Raw genomic sequence first — 17,616 nt, forward strand, 5'->3', positions numbered from 1 at the left:
ATAATTTGGTTCCGTTTAAATTCCTACCCATAAGAAACAAATCAAGATAAATATGTTGCTATTTCTTGCATTTAATTCTTAGGATAATGATGAACAATTTGAAATGTTTACTGATGTTTGTTCTCACATTCGAGAGGTAAGAGACTCTCCAAAGAAAACCCAATAACAAAATATCATAATGAATCAATGACTTCTTCTAATTAATCCCTCTTATTTATAATACCACTTTCTTCTTCTAACTATCTCACCACTAACTAAGCAACCGACTGACCACCTTTAATCTCCAAATGAATAAACCAATCACCATTCAGTAAGGAAGTATAATGACATAAATGCCCCTCGTCTTATTTCTTTTCACAGGAAGCTCATCAAATAACTAAGAAGCAACAGAAAGAGATCCACCTTTACTTTTTAACAAAAAAAAACAAGATATAAAGAACATCGGGGATTACAAATTGAATCAAATTGAGCATCACAACTTAAGAGCAGCAATAGCCTCCGGTTTAAAATCAACTCTCATCCCCAAAACCCTCCTAACCTCAGCGGGAGTCAACCTCCAAGTCATAGGTCCCGAATTCTCCCCCCAAAAGTCCAAAATCTCCGACACCTTCTCCAAATTCAAAATCGTAGCCATTTGTGTCAACCTCGCAAACTTATCTCTCACAGTCCTCTGAGTCATCCCCGAGAAATGACTCACGAGGGCCCGCACGTCCCGGTCAAGTTGCAAACCACCAAGCTGACTGAATCTTTTTTGCATCATGATAAGTTCGAGTCTTTTTACAATGAAGTCGATTACCAAATGAACAAAAGAGTCATAGTTGTTGGCAGTCATTAAGTTTTTTCTCTAAAGATTTAGCAAAATAACCATTCCCATGTATAATATATTGGCAATGCACAATTGTGATGTCAACAATCTTGTCTCATGTAGGCAAACCATGTAGCAAATTAACAATTAATTGAGCAAAAAGATAGAAAACATACCAATCTTGGTTTTATCTAAATAATTATACCAGTTATATCAATTCAAAGATTAAGGTTCATAAGTGAACCACATCTTTCATTTTTTGAAACTGTGCCCCAAAATTTAGTGGTAATGGTGATATATTTTTTTTTCCTTTTTGCAACTCTATCTATTGTAATTGATGCTTTTTATGTGTTAACAGTTGATAGCATTTTTTTTGCATTGGTGTTGCTTGTATACTGATTGCACACCATTGTCTTTCTCATCAATTGAAATTGGTATGATCCACCAATATTTTCACCTCCACTTTTAGTAATTTGATCAACTTTTAAACTGATTTTGAAGATAAACAACTGCACGAGTAGTTATATCCTTTCCATAAGTTGATTAAGAAATGATTGATGTGTTCTTGAATTGTCCTACTTGTTCTTTTAAATGTACTACATAGCTACCCTACTTGGTCTTTAATTGTACTACATAGTTGGCTTACTTGTTCTTTTCAAGGCCACTAACACATTAGTTGATGATAAAGACAAGATTGATGTGTTCTTTTAACTGTACTACACTTTTAGTTTACTTGTTCTTTAACTGTACTACATAGCTACCCTACTTGTTCTTTAACTGTACTACATAGTTAGCTTACTTGTTCTTTTAAAGGCGACTAATATATTGGTTGAAGATAAAGAAAAGATTGAGGTGTTCTTTTAAATGTACTACATAGATAGTTTACTTGTTCTTTAACTGTACTACATAGCTACCCTACTTGTTCTTTAACTGTACTGCATACTTAGCTTACTTGTTCTTTTCAAGGCAACTAATATATTGGTTGAAGATAAAGACAAGATTGAAGTGTTCTTTAATTGTACTATATAGTTAGCTTACTTGTTCCCTCCTGGCTCCCCTGAAGTATTTAGATAGTATGTTGGCATTCCATAGTTGTGCATTGGTAACATTTTGTTCTTTGACATATAGTCATTTTGGATGAAATTAACATAGTATTTTGTTGTTGGGATATTGAAAGATGAACCATTGCTATTCTGCTAATTTTTCTATGTTAGCGGATATGATAGCTTCTGGGATGTTGGTTCACTAAAACCTAAATGACTGCATATATAGGCATATAGCTAAGACTTCTTCATTATCTCATAAACAGGTAACAATAAGAATGATTGTTCATGAGAATATTCTAATGTTCATGTCAAATGACATTACATTATCGCATTTTTAGGAAAATAAGCTGGTTTTAACATATTTCTTGATGTGCAATATTATTACTGGTTACTTTAGTGGCTGACAGGGTTTTTTTATAGGGAACGAATCCAACCTATATTTCTTCAAGACAAGTATAATGAAACACACAAGATAGTGGTGGAAATGTAGGTTTAGATGATAAATACATACCTCAGCACATTGCTCTTCAATCTGATGTCTTAATTTCAGGGCATACTCACTGCTCACATCCATGTTATTCAAGGCGGTAGAAATATCAATTCCTGTTTTCTGCACTCCAACACCACCCAAAAACAGCTTTCCTCCAAGGTTAGGCTCCCTCATTTTCTGCTGCAAAGCATCATTATACTCACCACCCAGTGATAAGAGAGATGGAGGCTACTGTAATTGAAATGTAAGTGGGAGGATATAAATCTTTTTAAAAATGAATAATTTTATTTAAATGTTTAATTTGTTAGAACATGAAGCGCTAATTTCATGATTTGTGCTTTACAAAAATAAGAAGCGTCCTTTCTATGTTCTTAATTTTGGATTTTTGTTTGTAGTGTAAAGAAATAATAATATAATGTATTAGAAAAAATTATTGGGTTTTACCAAATAATAGTTAAAGATAGAAAAAAAAGTGGACCGATTATTCTTCTTTCAACCTAACTTTCATTAGACCTCCCCTGTCCTCCAAAACTTCTTGTTGTAAATAATGGAAGCTGCAAGCTCTTGTCGCGTACATGTTTTTACGTGGTAAAGTGAACCGGAAACACAGGAAACCGATTGAGAACGATCCCAATGTGGTCAAGATAAATTATTTAATTTAAGTTATAGCCCCCAGAATTGTGGTCAGTGGCAGAACATAGAAGAGACTGGGGGCCATGGCCCCCCTGTTTTTTTATCAATTAAACAACAATATCTATAGAATCGGTGATCATATAAGTTAATTATTTAAAAGATTGTAACACCAGCCCTCATGTTTTTTTCTATTGAATATCAGTAATTAAGCTTAAGTTTAGAAAATTAGGAAACTTATCCAAGCAAAACTAATTTGACTAGAAAGTAGGAAATTTATAAAGTAACAATATAAAAAGTAGAAAACTTACAAAATAACCATATAAAAATACCATGAAATTAATTATTAACTTACATATTCAAATCAACAAACCCTAAAAATACTATCGACTCCGCTTGTTTTCTTGCAACTCACGGGAGTTATGCATTGAAACCAGAAGAGAAGAAGAGAAGATGACAGGTAGTTTTTCCTTAATTTGAAACCGTAACTCTTCCTCATTCTTGCAAGTTACAACTCACCGGACTTCTTGCTCTCTCCCTTTTTCGGGATCAATCGACCGTTCTCCGCCGACTCCTTATTCTCTCTCTCCTCCCGGGTCACCGGCGCCAGACCACCACTGCTTTCCTCTCCGCCGACTCCACAACGAAGGTACACATTTCCTCTTCGCCTCTTACTCTCTCTCATTTCTAGATACATATAAGTATCTCATTTATATATTTATATTATAAATCTTTAGTCATAGATATACCTGGTTGGGGATATGGTGTATGTATAGGGGTAATAAATGTGGCTGGGATATAGTGTATGTATAGGGGTAATAAAGGTGTATGTTATAGGTCTTACACATAAATAAAAGAAGATATGTTTAAGGGTAACAAAGTTACGGTTAATAAAATTGGAGTAAGTAAGATTTTCAGTATTTAGATATTTTAGAATGAAAAATCCACAATAATATTTTATTTTAATGTTATTTTTATCTTTTATGTTTACTTAGTTTTCTTACAAATATATACATTAACTGTGACAATTTGGAACAAAATTAAACATGTTTCTATGGCTTTTTGTAAATTTTAGTTTCGGCACCCTAGCCCTTATTGTTTGTGTTCCGCCCGTGATTGTGGTGCTCCTGAGACCTGAAACACACAACAAAGTCATTTGGAACTATGCCAACAAAGTCGAGATTATCATACAGTGTTACACCGACCGTGGAAATTTTCATCCTTTTTACGAGCCATCTAACCTATTGTTGACTTCGAGTTAGATATTATCAAGAATATTAATTTCACTCCACTTCCCTGTAGTTATTAGTGTCTTATTAATAATTCATTGCTTTTTAGGGTTCATAAGCGGGAGCAATTCGATCATTTGGATAAAAATTACATCTCTAGGGCGTTGCTAATACTAGTAGATTTCATAGGCATGTTTGGCTGTGCTTTATTGCTTTAGTTTTTAAAAGATTTGATTATCGGTGTAACACTGTTCGATAATTTGGGTTTTACCGGCAGGAAAGGTTTGCCGGCAAACAACATTGCGATCAAAACCATTATTTTTTTGAATTTTAATTTGTAAAAAAAGGTGAGTTCCGCAACGAATGTTGTTTTTACAATACTTTGGTAAATAAATTTCAAATCACCGCTATTCGGTAAATATTTTTCGAAAGTACTACCTTCTTATACAAAACTCGAGATTTCATTATTTCTTTTTAAGTTGAAATGACAAGACTGCCCTTTTTCCATAACCTATATAATAAACTTCTTAAACCTAATTTCATAGAGAAGCCACAATATCGCCGGCCGCTGCCTTCCTGCATACTCCGATGAAGAAAACAGGTACTCTGTTGGAGAACGTCCTACGGGTACAAGAAACCTACGGTAATGACGCTTCATCAGTCGACCAACTTGTCGACCGCCTCCGCACCACTTTTCCCAAATACCGTCTTTACAAGCTCCAACCTTTCACCAGAAAGGTGAAACAAACCCTCGCTTCCAGCAACATAACAGGAAAGAAAAGACGAATTGAGTTACATGAATCAGAGTCTTCATCCTCGGAATCGCAATCAGATGATGGCGACGAAGAAGATAGAAGTCCAGTTTTGACATCTGAGGATGATGTATATAGCCTGAAATCAGAACCGGAGTTTGATTTAACAAAGTCGAGACTTAGAAACACGTACAGAAAGGAAACCAAAACGGTTGGTTCAATGAAAGAATATACATATAGACGTGTTAAGGCACAAAAACGGAGCAACTTATCAAATGATGTTGATGCGAATGGAAGACACAATGATGATGGTGTTGATGCGAATGGAAGACACAACGATGGGCCAAGGGTTAAGGACTTTGGTGGAATGGATGATGTGATAAATATGTTGAAGAAACAGGTGATTATTCCTTTATATCATCCAGAGTTACCTCGTAGGCATGGAGTTAGGCCAACGGTTGGCATTTTGTTACATGGTCTGCCAGGGTGTGGAAAGTCAACGCTAGCTCGAGCCATTGCTATCGAGACTGGATTTCCATTCTATGAGGTTGCAGCCAGTGAGATGGTCTCTGGTATATCAGGTAATGTAACGTGAATAAAACTGTAGTATCAGGAAACTAGCTAGAATAATCCATAATTCTTTTTCGTTGCAAAAATTTCAGGTGCATCAGAAGAGAACATACGAGAGCTATTTTCAAAAGCATACAGAACAACACCATCTATAGTTTTCATCGACGAAATCGATGCAATTGCTTCAAAAAGAGAAAATCATCAAACAAAAATGGAAAGCCGGATTGTGACACAATTATTGGCATGCATGGATCAATCCCACAGAGGTGTAAAACAAGGATACGTCTTAGTAATTGGTGCTACTAACAGACCTGATGTTCTTGACCCAGCATTAAGAAGGACTGGAAGGTTTGATCGTGAGATTGCTTTAGGTGTCCCAGATGAAAAAGCAAGATTGCAGATTCTTAAAGTTGTTACACGTGATTTGAGAGTGTCAGGTGATCTTGATCTAGTGAAAGTTTCTAGGGCGACTTCAGGGTATGTTGGTGCTGATTTGGAAGGACTGGTGACTGAAGCTGGGAGTCTTGCTATGGCAAGAGTCATAGATGAAAGAGAGTTGGAACTTTGTAAAGGAAGTGAGAAAAATGAACGTTGGTGGGAGAAAGGGTGGTCTGTTGAGGAATTAGAGAAACTTGAAGGCGTGAGAATGTTGGATTTTGAGGTAGCAATAAAAAATGTTATCGCGTCTTCCAAAAGAGAAGGTTTTTCTATGATTCCAAATGTTAAATGGGAAGATGTTGGAGGTCTTGATACTTTGAGAAGGGAGTTTAACCGTAATATAATTGGGCCTATAAAATTTCCTGACGAGTTTGATCAGGTAATTAAATAATGGCACTTATGTGATCACTACTCTTGATTTATTTGGCCTGAAAAAAGACACAGTCTTTGTTCATACAACTTATATTTTCAGAAATGTGGACTTGATATGGAGATGGGGTTTTTGCTATATGGACCACCTGGTTGTGGGAAAACATTAATTGCCCAAGCTGTTGCTAATGAATCAGGAGCAAATTTCATATACGTTAAGGTTTTTCACAAACTCTAGTACTTGATATATATTTTTACTCGTGTGGCCATTTTTATCAATATTTTTTAATTATTTTTTCACTGTGAAGGGTCCTGAGCTTTTGAGCAAATATGTTGGTGAGGCTGAATCGGCAATTCGAACAATATTCAGTCGTGCAAGGACGTGTTCCCCATGCATAGTGTTCTTCGATGAGGTTTTCCTTTTTCAGATTTCTCTCCTTTTTTTATTATCAAAATTGGGATTTGAAAATTGAGATGGCTGATCATTTAAGGTTGATAGCCAAGTTCATGGGATTAATGTTGGTGCTTTGTTTATTGCAGATAGATGCTCTGACAACAAACCGTGGAAAAGAAGGGGGACACGTGGTCCAGGGAGTTGTGACTCAGGTTACCAACTTTTTTTATTGTATGACTAAAGACTTTTCCTTTTTTTTGGATCTAAATTAAGACCGGTCTTAATGCTTATATTTGTTCCCCGTTGGGTTGTTTCTTTTTTACTTAATGTGTTAAATAGGTTAAATTAACACTTAATATACAAGGCTGTTTCTTCTTTTGACTTAGTATGGACAAAGTGACTTAAAGGGTTTTAAGCATAAATACATGGCTTAATGTATTAACTTTTAAGACACCAACAATTTACCTATTTTATGTCCTCTTTTTCCTCCCAACTACTCTCATGTTAAAATTAATTGATGCATGTTGTGAAAATTGTTTGTTGGGAATGTTAGGGTGAAATGGTTATTGTAGTTTCATTCAAACCAGAAAAGAAAAGAAACAAACCTTATGTATGCAGCACGTTATCCACAAAGACATCATTATCCATTTAGCCATTCTACCCATAAAAGAGTTAATGGAAAAAAGAAACAACCCCTAAGTCCATTTATTTAGTCAAAAAAAACAGCACCTTAATTAGTGATCCGGAGAGATAAAAGCTCTTTTATTTTCGCAGCTTTTGGTAGAGCTAGATGGTGTTGACCAACGAAAGGGCGTTTATGTAATTGGTGCTACAAACAGGTGTGACACGTCATCTTTGATTTTCTTTATAAATTAGTTTATTTATGACTGATCCTGTTGATTTGATTTTAGGCCTGAGATGGTGGACAAGGCACTCTTACGACCCAAAAGAATGGAGAAGCTTGTGTATGTGCCTCTGCCAAATCCAGATGAACGTGGGTTGATCTTGAAAGCTCTTGCTAGGAATAAGCCAATAGATGCTGATGTGGACTTGATTGCTATTGGTCAGAGTGAGGCTTGTGCAAATTTTAGTGGAGCCGATCTTTTTGCATTGGTTCGCATCTCTTCCATACACATGCATATGACAAATTTTAAGCATCATAAAGATTTAAAATAGCAATGGCTTTTCAATATACATATCAAACTATTTTAATTTAAAACTAAAAATTAATAATCATTTACTATATCACACAAAAAGTTAGTTAAATAGGTAAAACGTGAATTGTATATCTTCTCAGAATGTCACGATTACATAAGTATTAATAATAGATATATTTACACTATGATCCCTCTAGAATATAAACATGTAATTAATGCCTAATATATATAACATTTGTATAATATTCCCCCGCAAGCTAAGGTCGGGGAGCGACTCTTAGCTTGGACCGCAAGAACTGAAAACGTTGAGAAGGCAGTGGTTTAGTGAACACATCTGCAATCTGGTCATCTGTTTTGATGAACTGAACCAGGAGTTGTTTTTGAGCAACCTTTTCTCTAACAAAATGAAAGTCAACTTCAACATGTTTGGTATGAGCATGAAAGACAGGATTAGCAGATAGGTATGTAGCACCAAGATTATCACACCATAGAACTGGAACAGTACGAGTAGAAAATCGTAGTTCATGTAGAAGAGTTTGAAGCCATGTGAGTTCAGCAACTGTATCGGCTAAGGCTTTGTACTCGGATTCTGTTGATGATCGCGAGACAGTCTTTTGTTTCCTAGCAGACCATGAGACAAGATTACAACCGAGATATATAGCATATCCCCCCGTGGATCGACGATCATCCGGACAACCAGCCCAGTCAGAATCAGAGAAAGCATTCAAGACATTAAAAGTGGAATCTGTGTAAGCATGAAGAACACTATCGGAATTGCGCTGAAATAAAAGTCCACTTGTTACTGTGCCAAGTAAGTAACGCAAAATGCGTTTAACCGCAGACCAATGATTCTGAGTCGGAGAGTGCATAAATTGACACACTTTGTTTACCGCAAACGAAATATCCGGCCGTGAAAGAGTCACATATTGAAGTGCACCAACTGTTTGACGATATTTAACCGGGTCTTCAAATGGTGGACTGTCGCCAAGGGCAAGATTGGCGGTGGTAGTAATCGGAGATGGCACAGATTTGGCATTAGACAAATTCGCACGTTCAAGTAGCTCGAGTATGTATTTTCTTTGAGACAAAACAATGTCGGACCCTGCTTAATAATTTCAACCCCCAAAAAATAAGATAACGACCCCAAATCTTGTAGAGCAAAAATGCGACTAAGATGCTGAACAACCCGGTCGATATCAGCGGTACTATTTCCTGTGAGAATAATGTCATCAACATAAACAAGCATATACAAGAGAACACCGTTAGAGGAGTATATAAACAGCGAAGGATCCGTTTTAGATCCACGAAAACCAAGAGCATGAAGTGCAGTTGACAACCGATGAAACCATGCTCGGGGAGCTTGCTTAAGTCCATAGAGAGACTTGTGGAGAAGACAAACATGATCAGGTTTGTCCGGATCAACAAAACCCGATGGTTGTTGCAAGTAGACTGTCTCTGTGAGATCGCCATGTAAGAAGGCATTTTGAACATCAAGTTGTCGTAAGGGCCAACTGCGTGAGACTGCCAAGGATAGAACCACCCGAATTGTAGTCGCTTTGACAACGAGACTAAAAGTCTCATGATAATCAAGACCATGTTGCTGACGATAACCTTTTGCAACAAGACGCGCTTTGTAACGTGTAATTGCCCCAGTTGGATCACGTTTGAGCTTATAGACCCATTTACAACCAACAACATTAGCATTCGATGGAGGAGGAACTAAGGACCAGGTGTTGTTGCGCTGAAGAGCAGAATACTCGTCGGCCATGCCTGACGCCATTGAGGCGATTTGTTAGCAACGTTAAAGGTGGCTGGTTCGGTATGAACAGTAGTAGTATGATAGGAGGCCGGACTATATGGTTGAGAGGGTTTAGGATTAGGACGCAAATTAGAGGGACGAGGACGAGGTAGAGAGGAGGAACTGTCGGGTTGGGAGGTAGAATGTGCTAGTTGAGATGTGGTGTTTTCTGGTTGAGAGGTGGTGGTAGTTTTAGGGCGTCGAGCAAAGGTATAAAGGAGAGGCGGAAGAGGAGGTTCATGTGGAGATATAGGGGAAGAAGATGATGCGGGAGATGGTGTAGGTGATGTAGGAGGTGTAGGGGATGTATTGAAAGGAGATGGTGTAGGTGATATAGGAGGTGGAGGGGATGTATTGGAAGGAGATGGTGTAGGTGACGTAGGAGGTGTAGGGGATGGATTGGAAGGAGTTGATATGTCAGGTACAGGTACAGGAGTAGGATAAGAGGATGTATAAGGATCAAAGGAAGATGTGGGTGGAGATGATGGGCTGATTTGGTAAGGGAATAATTGTTCATGAAAACGAACATGACGAGCGATATAAAGGCGTTCGGAAAGAGGGTCAAAGCACCGATAACCATGGTGGGAGGTGCTATATCCAAGAAAAATGCACGGAAGAGATCTGAAATCCATTTTATGCTTGTTATACGGACGGAGATGTGGATAACATCGACAACCAAACACACGAAGAAAGGAAAAATCAGGTTTGTGTTTGAAAACATGTTCGAAAGTTGAGATATTGGAGTTGGTTCTAGAAGGCATACGATTTATGAGATAGACGGCTGTGTCAAAAGCATAATGCCAAAACCGTTGTGGAACACCGGATTGAGCAAGAAGAGTGAGGCCGGTTTCGACCACATGACGGTGACGACGCTCAACAACGCCATTATGTTCACTCGTGTGAGGACAAGACAAGCGATGAGTAATGCCGAGAGATGAGAAAAACTTAGAGAGGTTTCGAAATTCACCTCCCCAATCAGTTTGAACAGATTTTAGTTTGGTTTGAAATTGTCGTTCTACTGTAAGAAGAAACTGTTGGAAAGTACTAAAGACATCAGATTTGGATTTTAAGGGAAAAATCCACATAAAACTAGAAAAATGATCAGCACATAGTAAGAAATATCGATGGTCTTCAAAAGAAGTAACAGGGGCTGGTCCCCAAACATCACAAAAGAGTAAATCTAAAATATGAGAACTTTTATAATTAGAAGATGATAGATGAAGTTTTGAAGATTTTCCAATAGAACAAGAATCACAAGGTGAATTGACAAAATTGTTTGATAAAGGTAAACTATATCTAGAAATCATTGACTTCAACAGCTGCGGATGGGGATGTCCAAGTCGTTGATGCCAAGTGACGGAAGAAGCACGAGTAGCGGAGAAAGCAACTTTAGACGAGGTAGACTGCAACTGCGGAAGGTGGAAGGAGTAAAGGCCGCCACTACTTGGACCCATGAGGAGGGTAGTGTGAGTATTCTCGTCCTTCACAGCAAAAAAGGAAGTGTGAAATTCAAAATAAACATTATTATCATCGCAGAATTTTTGAACAGAAAGAAGGTTTTGCTTGATTTCTGGAACATGAAGAATTTGTGAGAGATGAAAAGTTTTATTAGGAGAATAGAGTTTAGAGGAGCCAATATGGAGAATGGGTAAACCTTTACCGTTGCCAACATGTAAGTTGTCATGGCCATGGTATGCCTCGGAGTGATCAAAGCTCGAGAGATCGGATGCAACATGATGACTAGACCCAGTATCAGTGACCCAGGTAGAGGAGGCCCGGGATCGATAATCTGCAAAATTAGCGGATGGTTGTTGTTGTCTCACACGTATGGTGGAGGGATCTCGATTAGGGCATTGAGACGGAACATGCCCAATACCGCACCTGTTACATGTACCATACACAGTATTTTGATTAGATGCCCAACTAAATTGGTTTCTATTACCTCCTCCTTGTGGACGATTGTTGTAGCTGCCACGCCCACGGTTGTTTGTTGATCGGCTGTTGCGATTGTTTCCTGATCGATTTGTGTAAAAAGCTTGGGTTGATGTTGAATTAGTTGGCTGGAGCTGTAACCCCAGCTGTTGTGCAAGCTTTTGAACAGCTTGGATTGCTTCATCTTGTGATAGAGACGAACCAGCAGCCATGGAACCGGGCTGTCTAGTGGTGGTTGTGAACGCTTGGGCTGGTGGCATCACTGTGGAGGTCTTTGTAATCATGTAGTCATGGTCGGACAGTAGACCATGAAGTTCAGCAAAGGCTGTTGGAGACTGTCTTGCTAAAAGGGTAGATTTCAAGCCATTGTATTCTTCTCTTAAGCCAGAGATAACCAGCATGACAAGGTCCTTTTCTTTAACTGGTTCGCCAATATTAGCAAGAGCATTAGAATACTCTTGTGCACGGGTTAAGTAAGCAGATGAGGACTCATCTTCTTTCATTGTGATTTTCAGAAGTTGGGTTTTAAGAGTATATTCACGAGAAGAAGTATGAGGAGCATAAGCACTTTCTAAAGACAGCCAAAGATCACGTGATGTATTACCTTGAACATGCTGAAAAGACGTCTCAGAGATGGTGGACAGAATAAGCATTCGAACATGCGCATCATTAGAGACCCATGTATTGTAACAAGGGTTAGTAGTAGATGTGGATGTGGTCATGGTGTCGCCTTCTTTTCCTGTAGGGGTGGTGGACACGATGGTGGCTGGTGGGCACTGTATGGTGCCATCAACATACCCGAACAGGTTGTTTGTAACCAGAAAGGGCTGTAACATAGTTTTCCAGTAGCCATAGTTGTTTGGGGACAAAGTAAAGGCAAATTTATGAGAGTTGTGGGCTGTTTTCTCTGCAGTAGTGAATGCTGTGAGAGGCGCCATTGTATTGGCTAATGTCAATGTGTACTGATCGACAAGAGAAAAGAGGAAGAAAGAGTAGAAACAGGTGCAGGTTGATGTGGATGATTGTAGCTGTCTAGTGCGGTTGATGATCTTGTGAGCTGCTGTGGCGCCAATTTTAGGGTTAGGGAATAGCGGCTCTGATACCAAGTTAAACTGGTAAAACGTGAATTGTATATCTTCTCAGAATGTCACGATTACATAAGTATTAATAATAGATATATTTACACTATGATCCCTCTAGAATATAAACATGTAATTAACGCCTAATATATATAACATTTGTCTAATAAAGTTCAACATTTAATTTGATGTAAGATATAATAAAAATATATAGTTAGCAGTTACATGTTCAAAATATTATGAACTAAATGCAAGGAATACTAATTTATTTTTGTTTTTTTTTTCATCTATAGCATTCTACTTCTATTTTTTTGTTATTAGAGCATTGTGTGTTTCAATTATTTCTTATTAGGAAATTGTTCTTTAAAAAGTCAACTCATTATAGCTACATTTGGGTAGATATTCATATTACAGTGCTTTAATAATATATAATTTGGAAGAACAATGTTTTAATAAGAAGAACCGAAAATACAATATATGCTGTAACTGAAGATTGGGTTAAATGCAAGAAATAGCGACGTACTTCCATTGATTTGTTTATTTTAGCATCCATTTTTTATTTATTTCTATTACAACGTTGTAATTTGGAAGATCTACCCAATGTTTAACAATGTAATCCAAATGCAAAGCAATTATCATTGTTATAATTGGATTATTGGATAGATTTTTCAAAGTACATTGTCCAAATAAGAACATCAAACAAAATTGAAACTACAATGCTATTATTGGGTACGCACAATACCGTAATAGAAAGAAATGAACATAGTATGCTATAACACACAAATAAATAAAAATACATTGCTATTTCTTTCATTTAGTTCCCAAAAGATTTGCAAAGCACATTGCTGTTTCTTACATTTAGTCCCAAAAGATTTTGAAAAGTACATTTCTATTTCTTGCAATTATCCCTAAAAATGCGTTAGAAGAAAGTTTATCAAGCCTTTTTATGATGTCAATACTCGAATTTTTAGCCTTGACGTCACTTTTTGTCCAAATTTCAGATGAAAGAAGCTATCATGATTGTTCGTGAAGAGAGATTTAACATAATGCAAGCTGCAAAAGCTAGAGATGAACCAAAAAGCTCATTACGTGGGTTGCCACATACTATTAAAGCTATACATTTTGAGCAAGCTTTGGGAAAAATCTCCCCTTCTGTCTCAGATAAGGTATGACCTGTAAATCATGCAATGAAAGTTATACCTTGTTCTAGGAAGCCTGTAACAGAAAGAGATTTACTTCTAATATGTGTGTTTTTTGCTGCAGCAAATACAATATTTACATCGACTATCAAAGACGTTTGGAGCATCGTAAATGTGGAACAAGTAGGGTTTATTGCACCTTATTTCTGATACTTCATATTTGATAATAGATAAAGCAGTTTGGGTGCTTTGACTTGAGTATGTTAAAATTATCGACTATTTACTATTTACATAGGTTGTTTAAAAAATAGAATCAGTTTTATTTTCACGGGTCAACAACCTATGTACCACTTCATACAACCTTATACACATTTTTTGTGGTATTTTTCTCTGGTGATTTTAAAGTTATTATCAAAAATTTATTGCATAATAGTCGTTTTATGATTTTGAATATTTTTTAGTAGGGTATTTGCTTTTAGTTATATATATTATTAAACGTAAGATAAATCAATGTTATAACTCAATCATACATGACTCACAATTTGGATAATAAAATGAATACATGTTTTTATTAGGGTTTTAAGTCACGCGTTGCGGTGGGAGATTAAGCAATAATTTTTTTTATATAATATGTTCGACGTATTAAGATATTACAGTTTGAAAACATTGTACCTTTCAATTTTTTTCTTATTAAGGCATTACACTTTGAAAATAAAACATATTTATACATTGCATTTTTTTCCTATTTAGGCATTCAACTATGAAACTCTATATGATTAAAACATTGTACTTCTAGAATTTAACCTATTAAGATACATTTCTATTTCTTGCATTTTGGCCCATGATGCAGAATATATCCAAACTCTAAGTACCATTAGATGAAATCTGATCACCTGAGTCGGAGGAGCCTGACAGATGTGCAGTGCTACTGGTTTTAACAAAAATAAAAAATGTTTGGAGTGTATGTGAAAGATCAGAATGTATGTGTGTAAACGAAATTAAGCACCAATACAGAACATATGGTAAAAATCAATATTACAAGCACCAAATCTATCTGATTTGGTTGGTTGATAGAAAGAGATTCCACTCCTCAAAGGCAAGAAGTTTGATGCCCTCACCTCACTTCTGAATTCTCACCTCCTTACCTCTATGGCAAACATATTTATAGTTCCATTCGTTTATGAATTATAGCATCCTAGTTAATTTTTCTATTACAACATTGTACTTTCATTATCTTTATCTTATCAATGCATCTTACTTTAAGAAAATTAACCAATCACAACATTATACTCTCGTTTTTTTTTTCTTTTTGAAAAATATATTCAATCGTAGTAGTGAAAATTACATTTTTCTTGGATGATATTTGCTATAATTTGGTAGAGTTTTCAAAACATTGTGCTTTAATCAGAAAACATCATAGAACAGGATGACAAACATGAACTAGGTTCAAAACAAATCCAAACCACATAATTGAAATCAAATCTTGGCCGTTTGATCAAAAAATCAATGATTAAGATTACAGCCGGTCACAAAAGTTATGGCCTCTTTCAAATTAAGTATGTCGGATGAATTTCCTAAACAGGTGAGTTTGGTTGTATAATTTGGTTCCGTTTAAATTCCTACCCATAAGAAACAAATCAAGATAAATATGTTGCTATTTCTTGCATTTAATTCTTAGGATAATGATGAACAATTTGAAATGTTTACTGATGTTTGTTCTCACATTCGAGAGGTAAGAGACTCTCCAAAGAAAACCCAATAACAAAATATCATAATGAATCAATGACTTCTTCTAATTAATCCCTCTTATTTATAATACCACTTTCTTCTTCTAACTATCTCACCACTAACTAAGCAACCGACTGACCACCTTTAATCTCCAAATGAATAAACCAATCACCATTCAGTAAGGAAGTATAATGACATAAATGCCCCTCGTCTTATTTCTTTTCACAGGAAGCTCATCAAATAACTAAGAAGCAACAGAAAGAGATCCACCTTTACTTTTTAACAAAAAAAAACAAGATATAAAGAACATCGGGGATTACAAATTGAATCAAATTGAGCATCACAACTTAAGAGCAGCAATAGCCTCCGGTTTAAAATCAACTCTCATCCCCAAAACCCTCCTAACCTCAGCGGGAGTCAACCTCCAAGTCATAGGTCCCGAATTCTCCCCCCAAAAGTCCAAAATCTCCGACACCTTCTCCAAATTCAAAATCGTAGCCATTTGTGTCAACCTCGCAAACTTATCTCTCACAGTCCTCTGAGTCATCCCCGAGAAATGACTCACGAGGGCCCGCACGTCCCGGTCAAGTTGCAAACCACCAAGCTGACTGAATCTTTTTTGCATCATGATAAGTTCGAGTCTTTTTACAATGAAGTCGATTACCAAATGAACAAAAGAGTCATAGTTGTTGGCAGTCATTAGTGGTTGGAGCCACGATGTGTTGGTTTCGACTGCGTGAAGGAGTCGTTGGACCCACGGGTCGTTTACCTCGTTTTCCGCGTATTCTGATTCAGAGAGCTCGTAGGATACGGTTGCTACGGTGTCTAGGACTGGACGGATTCGGTGGGTCACGGTGCCTACGAGGTGTTCTAGACTGGAATTTAGGGTTTTATTGAAGCCGTTGCTCATTTCTCCTAATTCGGATAGACATGACTTGATTCTTTCTCTGTCACCTGGTGTGGGGAATACCTGATTAAGAAAACCAATGTAGACAATGTACTTACATTTCTTTACACATTATAGCAACATACTTACAAATCCCCAAAACAAAATTATAATGAATCCAACATCTCAAAAACTATTAGAGTCAAATCAACTAAAGAAAAGGTTGATGGAGGAAATAGTAATGTACTTTCATTTCTTTCTTCTACAGCATTGTACGTTCAATTTTTTTTCTTATTAAGGCATTGTACTTTGGAAAATCTATCCATTTATAGCATTATGATATTAGTCTTTTTCTTATATAGCAGTGAAACTTGCTTTGTATTTAGATGACATTGCTATAAATAGGGTATTTTTTCAAAGTACAATGATGTAACAGGAGGTAATTAAAGTAGGATGCTATAGTAAACATATCAATGGAAGTACATTGTTATTTCTTGAATTTAACCCTATAAAAATCCAGCCAGATAGCAATGGTCATCATTATATATCCCCAAAACAAAATAGGTTAAGTTTTTTCTCTAAAGATTTAGCAAAATAACCATTCCCATGTATAATATATTGGCAATGCACAATTGTGATGTCAACAATCTTGTCTCATGTAGGCAAACCATGTAGCAAATTAACAATTAATTGAGCAAAAAGATAGACAACATACCAATCTTGGTTTTATCTAAATAATTATACCAGTTATATCAGTTCAAAGATTAAGGTTCATAAGTGAACCACATCTTTCATTTTTTGAAACTGTGCCCCAAAATTTAGTGGTAATGAAGATATATTTTTTTTTCCTTTTTGCAACTCTATCTCTTGTAATTGATGCTTTTTATGTGTTAACAGTTGATAGCATTTTTTTTGCATTGGTGTTGCTTGTATACTGATTGCACACCATTGTCTTTCTCATCAATTGAAATTGGTATGATCCACCAATATTTTCACCTCCGCTTTTAGTAATTTGATCAACTTTTAAACTGATTTTGAAGATAAACAACTGCACGAGTAGTTATATCCTTTCCATAAGTTGATTAAGAAATGATTGATGTGTTCTTGAATTGTCCTACTTGTTCTTTCAAATGTACTACATAGCTACCCTACTTGGTCTTTGATTGTACTACAT

At 36.4% G+C, this 17,616-nt stretch overlaps 1 protein-coding gene and 2 pseudogenes across 3 annotated transcripts; 1 reads left to right on the plus strand and 2 right to left on the minus strand.

The window, feature by feature from the left end:
• Nucleotides 1-472: 472 nt before the first annotated feature.
• On the minus strand, nt 473-832 carry LOC145104678 (conserved oligomeric Golgi complex subunit 4 pseudogene; annotated as a pseudogene).
• Nucleotides 833-1,829: 997 nt separating this feature from the next.
• LOC145105775 (cell division control protein 48 homolog C-like) lies at nt 1,830-14,993 on the plus strand. Of its 3 annotated transcripts, none has more exons than XM_079042853.1 (13): nt 1,830-1,907; nt 2,272-2,337; nt 2,402-2,500; nt 3,480-3,620; nt 4,746-5,533; nt 5,615-6,339; nt 6,433-6,549; nt 6,638-6,742; nt 6,870-6,935; nt 7,498-7,562; nt 7,635-7,836; nt 13,691-13,855; nt 13,953-14,239. In XM_079042853.1, coding segments are annotated over exons 2-13 (2,523 nt in total). In that variant the 5' UTR covers nt 1,830-1,907; nt 2,272-2,335; the 3' UTR covers nt 14,001-14,239. The 3 variants fall into 3 exon arrangements, with proteins under 3 accessions (XP_078898979.1, XP_078898980.1, XP_078898978.1); XM_079042854.1 differs by adding an exon at nt 14,679-14,993 and having other exon boundaries at nt 1,835-2,337; nt 13,953-14,011; XM_079042852.1 differs by having other exon boundaries at nt 1,835-2,114.
• A 903-nt stretch (nt 14,994-15,896) lies between these two features.
• On the minus strand, nt 15,897-16,768 carry LOC145104679 (conserved oligomeric Golgi complex subunit 4 pseudogene; annotated as a pseudogene).
• Between the last annotated feature and the right edge of the window lie 848 nt (nt 16,769-17,616).

This window comes from Lactuca virosa, chromosome 4, assembly GCF_052849685.1.
Source record: "Lactuca virosa cultivar CGN04683 chromosome 4, Lactuca_virosa_CGN04683_v6, whole genome shotgun sequence".
Taxonomy (NCBI): Eukaryota; Viridiplantae; Streptophyta; class Magnoliopsida; order Asterales; family Asteraceae; genus Lactuca; species Lactuca virosa.

What these genes read in the sequence shown, in the direction of transcription:
- LOC145105775 (XM_079042853.1), top strand. An exon ending in GAGCCGATCTTTTTGCATTG is followed by an intron (nt 7,837 to 13,690) that starts GTTCGCATCTCT and finishes TCCAAATTTCAG; the next exon opens with ATGAAAGAAGCTATCATGAT. An exon ending in CCCCTTCTGTCTCAGATAAG is followed by an intron (nt 13,856 to 13,952) that starts GTATGACCTGTA and finishes TTTTTGCTGCAG; the next exon opens with CAAATACAATATTTACATCG.